Genomic DNA, 17659 nt, shown 5'->3' on the forward strand with positions numbered 1-17659 from the left:
ACTTTGTAGATAAAGTTAAATAATTAAAAATTTACTAGCTAGTACAATTTTAATACATCAACATTAAAAAATATAAATAATCTACCTAACAATTCATAAATAAAAAAGAAGTGATTATCATTTATCATTTAAAAATAAAAAGTTGTTATGATTATAGGACAATCCTTGTATGGTTTAGTTTTATTTAGTTATTTAGTGAATATTATTTGCAGGAAATTAAGTCATATAATATAGATAAGTACTTAAAAATAAATTACGTAAAAATAAACCATAATTTAAAATAATTAATTAACAGAGGAAAATCTGGACAAGCATGAATAATTACTCTGTATTTGTAAAAAAAAATAATATATTCACATAATTAGATATCATATTTTGCATTACTAATAAACTATATACCTAATAAGAGGAAAGTACATACTACATGGTTTAATTTAAACATACAAATATTATATCATTTTAATTTTGGCATATTAGTAGAAGTTATACCATATTTCAAATTAAATATTTTTGGTTATAGTGAGAACCAAAAAAATATATATAGCTAATTATAAAATATAAAGATATTTTATTATTATATACTCGTATAAATGAATTTGTCATACTACATAAATAAATTCTTCATATTATACCTACTGGTTACTATGAATAAATAATTAGTTAACTAACTAACAAAATTAAACACAGTTTCATACAAAAGATTATTAGATTATAACTTTGTTTAAATATAATACAAGTTATATTTATATTCGACCAGTAACGAGAGATTTTCATCTAAAATGTTTATTTCTTAAATTAAAGATATTTCAAGCAAACGATAGCAATACTTCTTAAAACACTAATTTAAAATATTAGTGGTTATGTAATTCATAATTATTACAAATTACTTTGTGGTGTTACAGTTGTAATTAGTAAACTTGTGTGATTAATATTTGAGTATTTGATTATGAAAATATTAGTATTGTCCATATACATAAATAATTCGTATAGTTTGTTATTGTATATTATAACGAATATTAAACATTTATCAAACAGTTGTCTAAGTAACTTTAAGAATTATAACAAATTTAGTTATTCTTGTTCGCACAAAAATATAGTTGTTACTTATTTAACAATTATTTTAAATATATTAATATTTAATATAAACAGCATTGTTTCCTTTTACAAACAAATATGTATAATGTTATTAATCCTTTATTACTATCCAAGTACATATTGATATAAACTAAAATACAATGTAATTAATTCAACAGTACATTTTTTACTTTCATAAGGTTGGGCATGCATCAAAAATGTATTAAATATTATACAGAAATATTGGTTTATGCATAAAAAATAAATACTATATTTTTAACTTTTTAATGTATAAGAGTAAACATATTCAAATTTTAGTAACTTATCAAATGTGGTTTAATTTTAATTTTAATTATACTCTTTTAAACTTTTTAATTGACAATGGTGGTGTGTAAATTATTAACGTTATACGGTCACCGTGTAGTGTGTACTATCAATTAAAATGTAAGTATTGAAAGAACTTTTAAAATTTAATTAAAATTAAAATTTTAAGATGTATGTATATTATATATACGATATTACACATTATTATAATGGATGGCTGTAAATTCAAATTCAAAATTGATTAAAATCAAAATAATGTGTGCAACTGACCTTAGTTAATTATAATATTTCATTTTAAATGTTTGTTATAGATTTAAAAATTGCAAGCGCAAGTGTCTTAACTTTATTACCTACGTTTGCAAAATTTAAAAGTTGTAAGTGATCTGCTGATAAAAGATTTATTTAATTTGACGTTCTGACAGTCTATAGTTTGTGAATACTTTGATGCTTTTATTTCACTAAACGTTTGTTTAATATTTTTTTTAATAACTAAAAATGTATTTATACATTTATTGAATAGACTTTTTACATTTTTATATCAATTTACAAAAATCCATAGAAATTTTAACTAGGAATATATAATAAAATTATATTTTTAACTTATTTAATATTATATTACAAAAATAAATCAATTCAATTTACGTAGAATTTATTTTATTTTATATACGAATGCATATTATAAAACCGTATGACTTGCGCTGGTCACCATACAATTTTAACAACAGTACGAGAATTTAGTGGCATAATTTGAGATTTATTAATAGAGGTGCTAGCATTTAAGCAGGCTAAATTGTTTTCATTGTCAGGATTCTTTTTCTTCATTATAGTAAACACATATATTTTATGTATATGTGTAATATGTTTATTATAGTATGGTGTATGAATAGGGTTGAAGGGTTATATATTTAAAAGTTAGACGATTTCAAAATTGAGATCTTGGAAGTTAGAAATAGCTTTTGACATGCATACCAATGCTAACAATTATTAAATAATAATTATGCATATGTATAATATTTTATGCATTATAATTTTCATAATATATTTTAACTTTTATGCTTTGGCCGTGGGCGTATTTGTAAAGTATGCACTTTGCAGCAAGCTAATGAGATGCAGAAAAATAGGTGCGCTAATATGCCAAATTACACCTTGTTCCTACACCCTTCTGCCCAAAAATAGTGCTGCCTTTTCGATAGTTACGAATATTTGGGTATGGATACGGTTTAATATTTTTATCAAATAAATATCATACACCATTTATATGTATTTAATCAAAATAAATTAGGAGATATTTTGTATTTTAAAATCAAAGAAATATTGTTATTTTATATTTTTATAATAAAAAGAAGAAAAAAATGTATTGTGTCTCTAAATCCGTGGTTTAATCAACCAGTGCCTATCGTAAATAAGTTCGCCTTTCTTTTGTTCTTTTGAGTATACATTTAATCGCGATAATAATATTATCTACATTTTTTTTTAAATTCCGATAATATCGAAATTACATAATAATATAATATTATAACGATGGCCGTGGCAGTGTACCTACACAGTTTGTTGTGCAAACGAAATAAACCGTAATACAATTATGCAAAATCTCCTTTGAATTACACGTTCGCGGCGGTAAAACGTCCGTGAAATCCTTCAGATCCAATTGTGCGCCTTCTGCGAATTTAATGACTACCGCCGTAGTTGTCGTCGCATAAAACAAATGCATCATTATACGTTAGAACGCGGTAGGCCGCCGAGCGCAGACGGTCGAAACAAAACGTCAAATCAAAACCGAACGTCGCCGCCGCCACGTTTTTGCGGTCAACGCGAATTCATCGCTCGAAGTGCAGGTGTTCGGTGTCATTATATTACGACACTCTGAAAATCGGATTCGCGCGGAAAATAATTTACGAAATATCGCGATATTGTATAGCGTGCGGCCCATTACGATATAATGATATATTACTGTCATTTTTACGGGCCGAACGGCCTGACGGGCGGTACACTACGTTATCGGCGGCGATAAATCCTCGACAATTTCCAAATAACATTATTACTACGTAAACGCTTAATAATCGTTGCGTTGACGTCGTCGCCCAACGACAGCGCCGCGTCCCGTGGCCACCACGTCCGTCGTTGTTATTCGCTTGCGCGGCCACTCGTCATGACGAACGTCGTCCGAGCCGTTTGCGGAGCGGTCGCACTGCTCACGGCCACCTCGGTCGTCGGCCGCATGCCGCCCGTCGACGACCCGTGGCCGGTGGCGTTTCGCCGCGAAGCGCCGACCGTGATCGAAGTGTGCCGGATGACCGCCGTCGACTTGGTCCAACAGCCGTTCGCGCTGTCCGTGGTCGCGTTGGGGGCCACGCCCGCCGGGTTCCTGAGAGATGTGCACGACCTGGTCGGCGCGGCCGTACTGATGCACGCGCCGGCTGTGAACCGCCGCCCGGACGAGACGCGCGCCGACGACGGTGGCCGGACGGTGCTGGTGATCGTCAACGAGTGGCCGGTGGACGCCGTGCTCGGACTAATCGACGACGACACGGTGGCGGCCGCGTGGGACCAAAAGTCGCACTACGTCGTGTGGCTGACCCGGCCGGGCGTGGACGACCGGTCAGCGATCAAGACCCTGTTCCGGGTCGCTTGGAAACGGAAGTCCGTGGCCAACTTGGTGGTGATCGCGGACGCGGAAGCGTACACGTACAATCCGTTCAGGGGCGTGGTCGCCAAGCGGCCTTTGGACGTGGCCGGGCTGCGCGCGGTCGCCCGTCTGAGGATGACCGACCTGAACGGACATCCGGTCCGCATATGCATGTTCCCCACGCGGCTCAAGGCGGTTAAGCTGCCGGACGGCTCGTACGGGGGAATGGACGGCATCGTCGCGGCCACGCTGGCCAAACACATGAACTTCACACCCATCTACAGCGAGCCCAGCGACGGCAAAAAGTACGGCTGGGCCGAGACCAATTCTGAATCCGTTAGTTCCGAGTCGAATTCAGCGGCCGTCAACGATACCAGCACTGATTCGAACTTCACGTACACCGGCCTGTTGGGCGATCTGGTGTACAACAAGGCGGACATGGCGTTCAACGGAGTCTTTCTCAACGTAATAATTTCGCCTTGCATCAGCTACATTCGTATTTAGAGGACTCTATGAGTCTAAAGGTCACTATGTGTTGTGTCAGCTTTGTCTTACGAACGTATAACATAATATACTGTTATGAAAAATGTGTGTGCATTCGAATCGATTTAGCGTTTTTAGATTTAAACAACAGTATTGTAGAAGGAATTCGCTTATGATCAAATTCAAATGTACGGATATCAATAAAAACGTATGAGATGCCTTTGATGATATTATTACCTTTTAGTTGTATATAGGTAAAATTCCTTTTTTATTAAAAGCGATCGCACAGAAAATATTGTTTGAATATTGTTGATATTTGTAAGACGGAGACTACACATCACACATGTCTTCTTAAAGACGAATAATTCACAATGCACAGCGTGAACCGTGATTTTCGGGGGGAAAATATTTTGAAATTTATTTATTTTTTATTCTTTATTGCGATGAAATGACACGAATATTTATATTAATTTACTAAATGATAACTTATATGCTTTGAGAAAAATTAAGTTCTACTCCTAAACTACACGTAATCATACATATGCAAAACACTATGATATAACTGATTGTTTTTCAGAAATCACGATTCATGTTATAGCGGCTAAATGTAAAGTCACCATTTTTAATTTATTATAAACCCATGATTTAGATTTGTAAAGGCTCTAGAGTTATAGAAAGACCTACGTTTTTACATAAGACGCTGTATGCGGAGCCGTGAAATTCTATCCCTTCGTTATTATCTAACATCAAAAAAATTCCTACCATATTTTATAAACGAGTTTGATGTAGAAAATTATTTTTTTTCAAAACATTTATTTAAAGCTAAAGCTTTCATGTAGTTTTGTTAACAGAGTTATAATAAATAATTAATTTTTTTATCATCGGACTACCAGCTATCCTAATAGCGGCTCTTTTCAATTTGTAATTAATTATTTAAAATTTGAATCATATTCCCGGTTGAATATATGGCATAAATATAAAAATCAATATCTTAACTATTTTTAATATTATATGTGCAGTAGGTTAATTATGGCCTAATGGGTTACTGCGGTACTGTTTTGTTTCTTTTATCAATAAATTAAAAGTACAAATTACATACTAGCTGCAGTTAGTGTCCTGAAATAAAATTAACGTAAAAAATATAAAAGTGTAAAATTTTACATGGAATTTGAAATATTTCGATTCGACATACTATTCTAAACTTCTATGGGAATACCAATATTGGACAAACTCGAGTTGGATCCCAGATTTCAAAAACAGTATGAGTTGAGTCCCGATTTATTTTATAGAGTAAATGAGTTGGGGCTATCCTATTTGCGTTACCCAAAAGACAACGCGTGGAGGTTGGTATTAGAATATCACCCAAAAATTATTTTGTTTTTGTTATGTTAAGATGTACGTATCAGTGGCGGATCTAGGGGAGGGGCACAGAGGCATGTGCCCCCCCTGTCAATTTTCTATCGACAATTTTTTTTTATGTTACTACGAGTAGTATCATATAAATATAAAATACAGTTGTAAATAAAAATAATACTACCTATTACCTGCTAGTAAAATCATTAACTAGGTACATTTAAACTGATAAAAGGAGTTACAGCTTAGTATCTTATCGATCTCTATTTATAACCATTAGGCCCGGAGCACACGTCTTGCGTTATCTTAACGCGTGACACCGCTGCGACGCCGCGACAACGACGTGGTATAGGTACTTACAATTTAATTTCGTACTGGCCGTATTGCACATAAGCACACAACACTGTTATAACAGTAATTTTTATAATATAATAATGTAATTGTGAAATTCCTACAGACGAAGGGCTACGCTTCAACGCTAAATGTAAGTTTATATTTTTAATTTCATAACAATACAACCAAAACCGCCACTATTAATAGTGTAATTAAAGCTTAGTGTAATTGTGACAAACCATTTATTAACTTATTGAAGTATGATTTTTTTCATAAGCGCTGATTAATCGCATATTTTTACGTTTATATTTATTTTCTATTGACGCTTATACATCTTATATGTATTCAAGTTTTGGACGATAGGCAGCGTCGTCCATACTGTAAAATATACTAATATTTTGGGTAGTTTATTTCTATTTTTTAAAATTAACTGCGTGTACGCTCGTCGTTGTCGGCTGCTAATCTACGATTAGTACCCACGAGCCGCCACGTTACCTACCTACCTATATTATTTGTAAATTGTTAGGTATTTGTCATATAATATGTTCTGTTAATCATACCTATAGAAAACTACCGGGTTATTAATTTAAAAATATAGCTTAACCAAATTGTAATTTTCTTTCATACATTCTTTATCTTTATTTGTATTTTTTAGATTTATTTTTATTTGGGATTAAAACTTATAATACGTATAAATCCAAATCATGAAGAAGAAACGTCAGAATACAAATATATTAATGTTTTAAAAAAAAAAAAACAAAATTAGATGATAATATTGTAAACAAAAAGTCTGAAAATGAAATTATACCCCAAAATGAAGACGATCAATCTAACTCAATTCATTCCACTGCTACTGAAATTTCAAATACAAGAGATATTGGCAACTATGTAGGTTTTAAATTTAATAAAATAAAAGACGACGAACTTTATGATATTCTACGTGATCCGTGGGTTCCACATGAAAATTTTATTTTTCCTCTAATTTCTTAAGGAGATAAAAATCGTTCCTTTAAACTTCACTGGATACATGAGTATCCCTGGTTGTCTTATAGCCAAAAACTCGGAGGAGCTTTTTGTAGAATATGTGTTTTATTTGGAAGCGATGAGGGAAGTCGTAGTCGTGTAAAACTAGGAAAATTAGTTACAATACCATTATCTCTTTACAAAAAAGCAAAAGAAAATTTTAAGGCCCATCAAAATAATGACTACCATAAGAATTGTGTTTTTAAATCTGATAATTTCATAAGTGTTATGAATGGAAAAATACAAAATATAGAAACAACATTAGACACTGCTATGACACGTAAAGTTGAACAAAATAGGCAAAAATTAATCCCTATTATTGAAACCATACTATTTTGTGGCCTACAAAATATATCCTTACGCGGTCATAGAGATGATGGTTCTATATATTTTGTTGATGACAATATCAAAAATCAAAAAGGAAATTTTAAGGCTTTATTAGAATTTCGTATTAATGCTGGAGATCAAATTCTAAAAGAGCATTTCAAATCTGCAACAAAAAATACTACCTTTATTAGTAAGACGACACAAAATGATTTAATTGATTGCTGTGGAAATGTTATAAGTGAAAAAATAATTCAAAAAGTTCATATTTCAAAATTTTATAGTATTTTAGCTGATAAGACGACTGACGTAAGTATTTCTGAACAATTTTCATTTTGTGTTCGGTATTTTGATTCGAACACATGCTCAATACGGGAACATTTTCTTAGATTCACAAAGGTTGAACATTTAACTGGTGAATATTTAGCTGACACCATTATACAAATATTAAAAGAAAAAAATTTAGATCTTGCTCTGCTTCGAGGACAAGGATATGATGGTGCCGCGAATATGAGTGGTGCGTTTAAAGGAGTACAATCTCGAATTGCAAGTTTACAGCCTCTTGCATTTTATACTCATTGTGCCAACCACAGATTAAATTTAATGCTCAGTAAAGCAAGCACTGTACCTTCAATTCGCAACACAGTCGGAATAATAACAAATATTTATAACTTCTTAAGGGAATCTGCTTTAAGAACTCAACTTTTGAGTGAAAAAATTTCAGAACTTTTTCCGCATCAAAAAGCAGTAAAAGCTAAAAAGTTGTGTGAAACACGCTGGGTCGAAAGACATGATGGAATTTTACATTTTTTGGAAATATTACCAGCTATAATAGTTACATTAAACGAATTAAGCCTTAGCAACCATACAGGAAGCAATGCACAATCCCTATCTGCAGCTATTTGTAAATTTGAATTTTTGATTTCCTTAAAAATATTAACGAAATTTTTAGCTATAACACTTCCACTTCCAATGCTGTTACAGAGTATTAATATTGACTATACACAATCGATAGAAATGATCAACAATGTTAAAAATGTATTAACTACAATAAGAGAAAATTCAAAAACGGAATTTAAAAACATTTTTGAAGAAACAACAATAATTGCAGGAAAAATGGACGTTGATATAAGGATTCCAAGAGTAACAAAAACGCAATGTCATCGTGCAAATGCTAGGCCCCAATCAACTGATTTATCTGAATTCTACCACGTTAACTATTTTCTACCTTATTTGGATTATCTTATGTTAGAACTAAATTCACGTTTTAATAAAAATAATGATTCAGTTATTTCTAATTTAAAATTAATCATTCCTAAATATTATTTTACTAATTAAACTTCAGACGATAAAATATTGAATGCGGCTCAGACATATGAAGCAGATTTACCTCATAGTATTGAAGCACTACGCGGCGAGTTAAATTTATGGAAACAATTTTGGAAAAATAAACCAGAAAAGGCTGATTCTTCAATGGAAGCTTTTAAATATGCATCTATGTTTCCTAATATGAAATATCTTTTAACAATTCTTAGTGTGATACCTATAACAACAACAAGTGCTGAAAGGTCATTTAGTTCTTTAAAAAGAATTAAAACTTACCTACGATCGACAATGGGCCAGGAAAGACTTAACGGCTTAGCAATGTTGCATATAAATAAAGATATTCAAGTAAAACCAAGAGAAGTACTTGATGTGTTTGCTAAAAAACATAAACGAAAACTTCAATTCGACCTATGAGGCAATATGAGAACCTATAAAAATATTTTTACTTATTTATTTATTAATGACTAACCACTAACATATATGTATAAATTATTATTATATTGTGTGTGATATTATGTAATCAACATTATTATTATCATTATTATTATTATTACCAATTTTGTTTAAAAATAAGAGTATGTATTATTAATTATATTATCAAAGAATCATTATACAATTTATATGTGCCCCCCCCCCCTATAAAAATATCCAAGATCCGTCCCTGATACGTATACTAGATTAATTTTAAAAAAATTAAAAATATTATATATTATTTATTAATAAATATATGTGTTATAATAAATATAAGCTAAGGCAGTGTTTTCCAATCTATGGGTCGCGCCAGTCGCGACCTATAATTAAAATATTTATAAAAATAATTTTTTTTTTTCAAAAAATTTGGAAAACACTGAGATAAGAAATAAATTTAAAGACACTTATTTTACAAAATTTAATCGTGTCAATTCTCCACTATTAAAAGATAGCATCTTTTCTCTTAAAAAATTTTCTTTTTCTACCGTTTTTTTTGATTGGCTGCATGTCTGAGATTCGAAGTGATACATAAATTTCACTTTAAATCCCAAGTAAGTCCAGGGGGGGTAGTACCTCGTCTTGTCCCCTTAATAGGTGCCCATTATTGGCAAGTTACGTTGAACTCAATTCGAGTATTATCAAATAATACCGTGGACCTAACTCGTGTTTTTTTTAAGGAATCAAATATCTCGGGACCCAACTCGCGTTTTTCCCCAGTATTGTATTTGGTACCTTTATATAGGTAGGTACATTTTTACTTCTATTAACATTCTTGAAAAATATTTAAATGGAGTCTATGCTAAAGTTAATGAAACATTTAACTATAAGTACTTGGTAGATTTGATAAACTATAAAGAGCGTGTTTCCAATTGTTTATGAAGAATTTCTCATCTCATCACTCTCTAAATGTATTTGAAAGGTTATATTAATCAACACAAACGTAGTGATAACAATAATTGTTCTCAAAAAAAAAAAAAAATAAATATTATTAAATATTATTTGATTATTTGTGTTAATAAAAGTATTGTTAATAAGTTATTGAATAGATTTTTTTTCAAAACCGCCTGTATGTTTAAATTCGTTAATTTTTTTTTTTTTTTTTATTCAAGGCATATGAATCCAACAACACGATACAATACACGACACCAGTGATGTTCGATGAGCTGTGTTTCGTCGTGCCCAAGGCGCAACAGATGAGTCAATGGCGTGCGATATTTACAGCATTCGACGTACGGCTTTGGTACTGTTTAGCCGGTTCGTTTGTCGTAGCTCTGGGTGCGTGGACTCTCATACGACGTACGACAAATACACCATACTCGCTCACACTTCTAGCCATAAACGTGTTCAGAGTTTTCTTAATGGTACCGCTCAATCGTGTGCCAAACAACTTTTCCGAACGTCTAATGGTCGTGTCCACCGTTCTGTTTGGGTTCATCATGGCTACCAGTCTGCAAGCGGTCATGGTCAAGTATCTGAGCTACCCAAAATACGAAAGGGATGTTGCCACTGTGCAAGAACTATACGACACCGGCATGCCAGTCCTTTCGGCTTCCAACAACCTTATATTGCTCTTTGAGACTGACGAAAGACCGGTGTACGAAAAGATGTCAGATCGATTTGTAATCATCAAAAATAAGTCTTTGGACATACTCGGTGTAGTGGCAAGCAAACGGGTAATCATTGTGACATATTATTATTATTATTATTATTATTATTATTACTATAATTATCGAAATTCGTCACGTCACGAAATCTATATTAATTTAGTCGATTTTAAATTGAACATGACGTATATAGTGTAGAAGTAATATTCAAAATATGATGATTAAATATAGTATTATTATATAAATTATTAAACTAATCGTTAAAAAAAAAAAATTAAACGATAAAAGAATTCAAGAATAAACAATCATTCAGGTTTTTTAAAAACAAAAAGGTTTATTCATTTCGAATAGTTGAGTTGGAAAAGAAGTCGACAAAACAAACGCATTGAGTAGGTACTTGGGTATTTTATGAAATAAATAATATATCGATGCGAGTGTATGTACTTGACTTAATGAGATAAGATTTCGAATATATTTATATACTAAAGGTCAATAAGAGATGACGGGAATTTTAGTGGGATACCTACCTAGCTTTTCAATAAGATCCACTTTAAGTATTCTTAAATCTTATAAACGGATTTTTCGAAATAATCGGCTTTTAAAACAATGTCGTAAAATATAATGTTGAGTCAAAATGTATTCCAAAACTTTCGACTAAAAAGTAAACTACATATACACGTTATATAAAATAACAATGACAATGAATTTGCGTAACGGGCGATCGATGGTAATTAATCGCTTTCGTTTGATGACAATATGCAAATGAACCTTTCAGTAAAACAATAATAATAGTTCACACAATATATATTGATGAGTGTATGTGACATATGTATATGATATGATGCGGGCGCGTGCAATCATGCGCGTTGCAGATAAAACTTGATGCATAATCTTAATATAACGACATGTGAGCACAATTCGACAGTATAAGACGTTACGAAACATTCATAAAATGCGCCTTGTTTCCGAACGAACGTGATTTTCCGATGTACTCTAACGGTTGACTTGGCGCGTCGACGAGGTGCAAAGGATGTAAAATATTTTCGAACGGATTGATTTTTTTCCCTTTTATTTTTTACCAACGTCTTAGAGGTTAACCCTGATTTTGTGATGACGAATTTCGATGACAATAGTAACGCACCTGCAGAGATACCTCTGTGTCGTGATTTTTACGCACCGTCTAGTACACAACCAGTATGTAACAAGCGTATAATAATAATGTGTGTTTGTATTATTGTTCTTGTTTTCTTATATAACGCGCATCGTGGTGTCGCGATCGCGTTAAGACTTCGGCTGCGATCGGCAGGAAAAACGATCTGGTGGAAAAGATCGCCAGCTCGTACGTGGAAAACAATCAGGTGCTGCTGCACATCATGGACGAGTGCCCGAGGTCGTTCCACATCGTCTACCTGGTCCGCCGGGACGTGCCGTTCATAAAAGTCGTGGACCGCATAATCACCACGTTCGTGGAAAGCGGCATCGTCAACAGCTGGTTTGTGCACGCTAAACCTTTCCGGCCGATATCCGATTACCACCATCGGAAGGACCCGCACCAAGTGTTCACCTTCAAGAACGTGGTGATCGCGTTCATGTGCCTCGCGATCGGACTCATCGTCAGCACGATCGCCTTCGTCGCGGAATTCGTCCACTACCGCAGGTTCGCCGGTCCGGAAAATTCGCGCCCCGGCGCGGTGCGCGGCTATCCGAGTCGGAGAAATGAAGCTTTACTCGCCGCTGCCGCTGCTGAGTGGTTTTCGCCACGCAACTTGCGTGCATAAAATTATGCGTGTTCGACGCTGGATTACGAATCCTCGTGTACTGTGTGTTACCTGTGTGCAAAATTAATTCAATGTAGCGTTCACCGTCAGATACTCGCCCCGTTGATTGACGTTCAACCCTAGTGCGTTGTGTACGCGGGTCGATACCGCACTTGGTTAAATACGTATACATTCTATCACTATTGGGATTAGGTAGTTACGTAACTCCGCACGTCATCACGTAATTTATGGGTAACGTTGTAGTTATTTCGTACCTGTAACGAAAACCCCTGGTTGACAATTTTAAAATCGAAAATTATAAAATATAATGCGATGGCAAACTAATGTGAATACCTACTACAGGCGTAAGCACCGATAAAAAAACAAAAACTGAATCAAAATATCTAATTACTTATTGTATTTTGTTTATATAAGTATATAACACTGCAATGCAGTTTAATAGTAATTCACAACGTCACATTATTCGTTACTTCGAATTCGTGTAGGAATTTTGTCAGCAAAAATAGCTACGCAATTTTTTAACATAAATAATTTATTGGTGTATACGTCGTTGTACTTGTTATTATTATTTTTATCAATAAATCCGTTGGATCCAATCTAATATAGAGTTGTATTGTATTATGACATAATATTTTTTAAATCAATATACTTTAATTATGATTGAGCGTTATTAAGTAGAATTATTACTACCAATTACAAACAATAAATAAAATATATATGTACCATAATTAAAAACGGTAAGAACTGTGTAGATTGAAGTTTAAATTACTTTTAATTCAGTTTTTTAAATTATGTGCTTTTCAGATAGGATTAAAAATATTTTTTTAGGTTCAATAAGAATAATTTGAAAAGGAATATAAAATAAGAATAATTATAGTGACGACACACTAATCGTCCGCATTATGATCATAATAAATTATTTTAACCTAATATATTAATTATTTAATTACTTGGATTTTATTAGATTTTACACGTTTCTGTTATTGTTATATAATAATTAATATTATACAGCAACATTAACTTTTAACAGTTATAACGTGTAAGTGATAATTGTTTTGATAACCTTGTTCAACAAAATACGTAAATCTAAAGCTTAGCTTTTCCATACGCATCAACGGCAATAAATTGCAATGACTTAACGAACAATAATTATTATCATCACTTAAAGCAAAATAAAAAGTGTAATCAATACGCATACTAGTAATGTTTTTTACAAGTTCTATTTAGTTGTTTATCTGCAACAAACCAGTTTCTGCTTATTGTGGATTTATTCGTTGTTATTTCATTTTGAATTCACCACTATGACTTAGCAACTATTTATATCACATAATATCATAATGCTTTTACATATTATAATGTTTATGATGCTATCTGAATTTAAAGTTAATGAAGTTCATACAATCATACCACAGATGTTATAAAACTAGTAATTATAAATATTATTTAGATAACAACTGGTTCCTGTAGATTTCTTAAAACTATTAATGCTCATTATTGATAATTTATATCAAGCTTGGTTAAAAAATGTAAAAACTATATTGAATGCATAAGCACATTATATTATTTTGGAGACCGATAAATAAAATAAAATAAATATGTAATTTTTACTTATAATTTGCTATAATAGTATTCATAATCATTGTTATAGAAACATTAATTATGAAATATTTTAAGTCTGATGAATACTTTTAAAATATTAATTTTTAATAATTTATAAAGAGTAAAAATGGTTTTTTAGTTATTATAACTCATGTAATATTTTGTTTATAGTTTCATTGACAAATCAAATGTTTAGATAACATGACAATCAATTATTTTCAGTTGGTAAGTAAAATGATATTTTATGAAACGTTTGAAAAATAAAATTTTACGTTTTCTTTTCTTTTACCCCGCATAAAAAGGTTTTACTTCTTAATCAAAACTTTTGTATGATAAAAAAAAAAAACACGTAAAGCTTCTTTTTATGAGCCCATGTGTTTTTAATATCACCTACAATAAAGTTTAAAAGAGAGTGTTCACTTTGTGCAATCTGACCCCTATAGTTGGGTATATATATATAACACGGATACCGCACACAATATTTCTGCCGGTTTATCTCGTAAAACAGCCCTGAATATCCGATGAATATACATGTACTTACTCATAATCGCTCTTTGTAACTATGGTTACTAGTTAACTTTATCAACTAGCCGGTAAAGCATTTAACTTTGTCACAACATTATATACAACTTCTCAAAACTAATTGTGTACAAGTCATTAGGCGCATTGAAAATAGCGAGTCTGTTCTATTCCATTAATTTATGTTAGTTAAACTAAAATATAATTATTAAATAGACCATAATTTATGCTTAAATTAGACATCTTTTGAAATTATTATATTTTTTAGTGTCCAAGTTTAATATAATATTCATTTCTAATTTTGAATTGCTTACATAACCGAAGAATGTTGTAATGCGTTTGAACGAGGGGCATGTTATTATACAGTTTTTAAACATTAAACTATTACGTTCCTACAGTTAAAAATTTAAATGAAGATATTAATTAAATGTTTACACGAGGCATTATTAGCTCTATTAAATTTAATGCGTGTAAAATGTACAAGTACTACATTAATGTACATTATTTCGTGGTACAATTGTTTGTAATTCATTTAAATGATTTGATTTTTATAAACTCGAGGAGAGAGTATTTCAGTAATTTCATTAAAATGTTGTACACGTGTGATGTCCATTCTGTATGTTTAAATGTTGATTTTACATGCTAAACCCTTATCTGCAGGTCAAATCGATCATTACACATAGTCTGACAGGAAATAAACTTGTACATTTTTTTTTTTTTTTTGTTAATTTGTCTTAATTGAAAATTATAGCAGGTACATACTATATATATAACACTTTAAAAACCTATTTAATGCTTATCGTAACTTAAATATTGTAATAATACTAAAAATTAATAACCAACGTGATATCGTTTAGCTCGCACATTTTATTTTTATAAAAGATTAATGACCATTAAAAAAATATTTGAATATAAAGAAGATTAATAATTATAATAATTTTGAATTTGTAGTATAGAAGTGTACATAATTATTTTTCTTATTAAATATTAATTGTACATTACCAGACACAGTACACGGTTGAAAAAAAGTAATTAATGTCATGTTTATATCTTGAACACGAAAAAATGAGATTAAAAAGTTAATATTTCACTCGGGTAAAAAAGTAAATATAAATTTTAGAAAGTATTCTACGTATTATAATATATTGAATTGTTGTAAAAGAATAAATATTTATGTATTAGCTGGTAACCAGTATTAGTTATTATCAAATAATTTAAACAATACACAATAGTGACTTCTTTTGGATGAATATATACATGGTTTAAATTAATATATATATATTTAGAAAATTATTATATTATTGCTTTTTAAGTAGCAGGTATATAATAGAATGTGGTATAGATCATTTTAAGGATGACTTAAGAATGTATTTTTATAGTCTTACAGTATAAATAAAATCGCGGAATTGTGGAAATATTATATATTTCGTTCAAATGCGGCCAAACGTATGATGTATAATATTACGTTTGAATTAAAATAATTTTGGTCTGGATTATTATTGAAATGTTTAAGCATTAAACAGTATACCTACACAGTAAGTACACACACACACACATCATAAATGTGTGATGTACGGTAGTCCGCTGTGAGTTGATCATGATTGAAAATACCTTGAGAGACTTGAGTATCAAAATTAATTTCGCGACATATCTGATAGGGCTGTACACTGTATGCGTCTCACGTCTAAGATGACGTGAGGGTGGTTTGTCAGTGGTGGCGGTGGTGGTCGAATCCGGTACTCGGCGTAATGTTTCAGTGAATCGTTTTTCAAAAGTCCGTTCCGTCTCGCGGAAGAAACGACGGCGTCGACTCGGCCGGCGAAACACGCGCAACGGAACTTATATGAAATAACGTCTAGTGAAAATGTGACTGCCACCACAGCGGTCTACGCTTTATGTTTATGGGACTATACGCGGTTTTAATAAATAAAAATATTTAATATAGGTATGTACAAAGTTTCGTCGGCGAAGACTGCCATTAATCAACACACCGCAGCCACCACCGTTATAGAGATTACAACACTATATACTATATAATAATCGCGATGACGTTTCTCTCTTAACACGAATACGGTCCCAACGTTAAGTAATTATTATTATATCATATAGGTACCTATACAAGCGCGAGTGTGTGTGTGTGTAGGAGTGTGGGTTGGTGGGTGGTTGGTTGTGTGCAGGATACAGATCGAAACTGTTTGCTTTTGAAATGTTGCACAATGAGTAGACGTCGTTGTCGTTGTCGTCTTCATCGTGGCGTGTTATCCAGCAAAGAATAATGATGACAGTGAGGTGGCGACGGAGATATGCATTTATGGTGACGTGTGCAAGAGGAGAGAATAAGACAACTCGTATTCAGACATAAATAATCAGAAATTATAACCGCCACGTGCATAGTAATATAATATTGTACGTAGTCCACCGTTGCTTGTACATAATAATATTATTATTATATTTTGAAATCGCTACGTACACGTACACACGCGGGATGCGGTCGCAGTTGCCATGCGGGCTAATCAAAATCGGTTTGCGGAGATCGATCAATCGTCCAGGAGGACGTGCTGTGCGATGCAGAATTACTGGTCATTCATACTCCGTAGGCTCATTTTGTTTTTTTACTTTTTTATTTATTTTTTTCACATTTTAATTAATTCGTTTGTCACAGTGTCAATAATAATCATTGTTGGTTTGGGCGCGGACAACTAATTGAAAAATATAATACGGCGCGGCGACGTGGTTACTGTGACGTATGGCGCGGTGGTGATTAAATGATCGTTCAATAATTGAAATGCTAAGAGTTTAATTTTCTTTAATTGTTGGGGTTT

At 32.2% G+C, this 17659-nt stretch overlaps 2 protein-coding genes across 2 annotated transcripts; both read left to right on the forward strand.

Moving 5' to 3' along the window:
• The first annotated feature begins 5713 nt into the window (after positions 1-5713).
• On the forward strand, positions 5714-9280 carry LOC112600586 (52 kDa repressor of the inhibitor of the protein kinase-like). Its single transcript, XM_025347857.1, has 4 exons — positions 5714-5850; positions 7246-7733; positions 7833-8444; positions 8886-9280. Exons 1-4 carry the CDS (start codon positions 5714-5716, stop codon positions 9278-9280), a joined length of 1632 nt encoding a protein of 543 aa, XP_025203642.1.
• LOC112600616 lies at positions 6269-12719 on the forward strand. Its single transcript, XM_025347896.1, has 3 exons — positions 6269-6344; positions 10447-11010; positions 12228-12719. Exons 2-3 carry the CDS (start codon positions 10489-10491, stop codon positions 12717-12719), a joined length of 1014 nt encoding a protein of 337 aa, XP_025203681.1. The 5' UTR covers positions 6269-6344; positions 10447-10488.
• The last annotated feature ends 4940 nt before the right edge of the window (positions 12720-17659 follow it).

The sequence above is a fragment of the Melanaphis sacchari genome, unplaced genomic scaffold (assembly GCF_002803265.2).
Source record: "Melanaphis sacchari strain LSU unplaced genomic scaffold, SCAv2.0 Contig0_pilon_pilon, whole genome shotgun sequence".
Taxonomy (NCBI): domain Eukaryota; kingdom Metazoa; phylum Arthropoda; class Insecta; order Hemiptera; family Aphididae; genus Melanaphis; species Melanaphis sacchari.

Bases quoted from the DNA above. Each gene is read 5' to 3' on its own strand.
- LOC112600616 (XM_025347896.1), top strand. From the start codon at position 10,489: ATGTTCGATGAGCTGTGTTTCGTCGTGCCCAAGGCGCAACAGATGAGT. The intron at 11,011-12,227 runs GTAATCATTGTG...GATCGCGTTAAG, and splicing joins GTGTAGTGGCAAGCAAACGG to ACTTCGGCTGCGATCGGCAG.
- LOC112600586 (XM_025347857.1), top strand. From the start codon at position 5,714: ATGGGAATACCAATATTGGACAAACTCGAGTTGGATCCCAGATTTCAA. The intron at 7,734-7,832 runs GTAAGACGACAC...ATAGTATTTTAG, and splicing joins AAAAAATACTACCTTTATTA to CTGATAAGACGACTGACGTA. The intron at 8,445-8,885 runs GTAAATTTGAAT...ATTAAACTTCAG, and splicing joins ATCCCTATCTGCAGCTATTT to ACGATAAAATATTGAATGCG.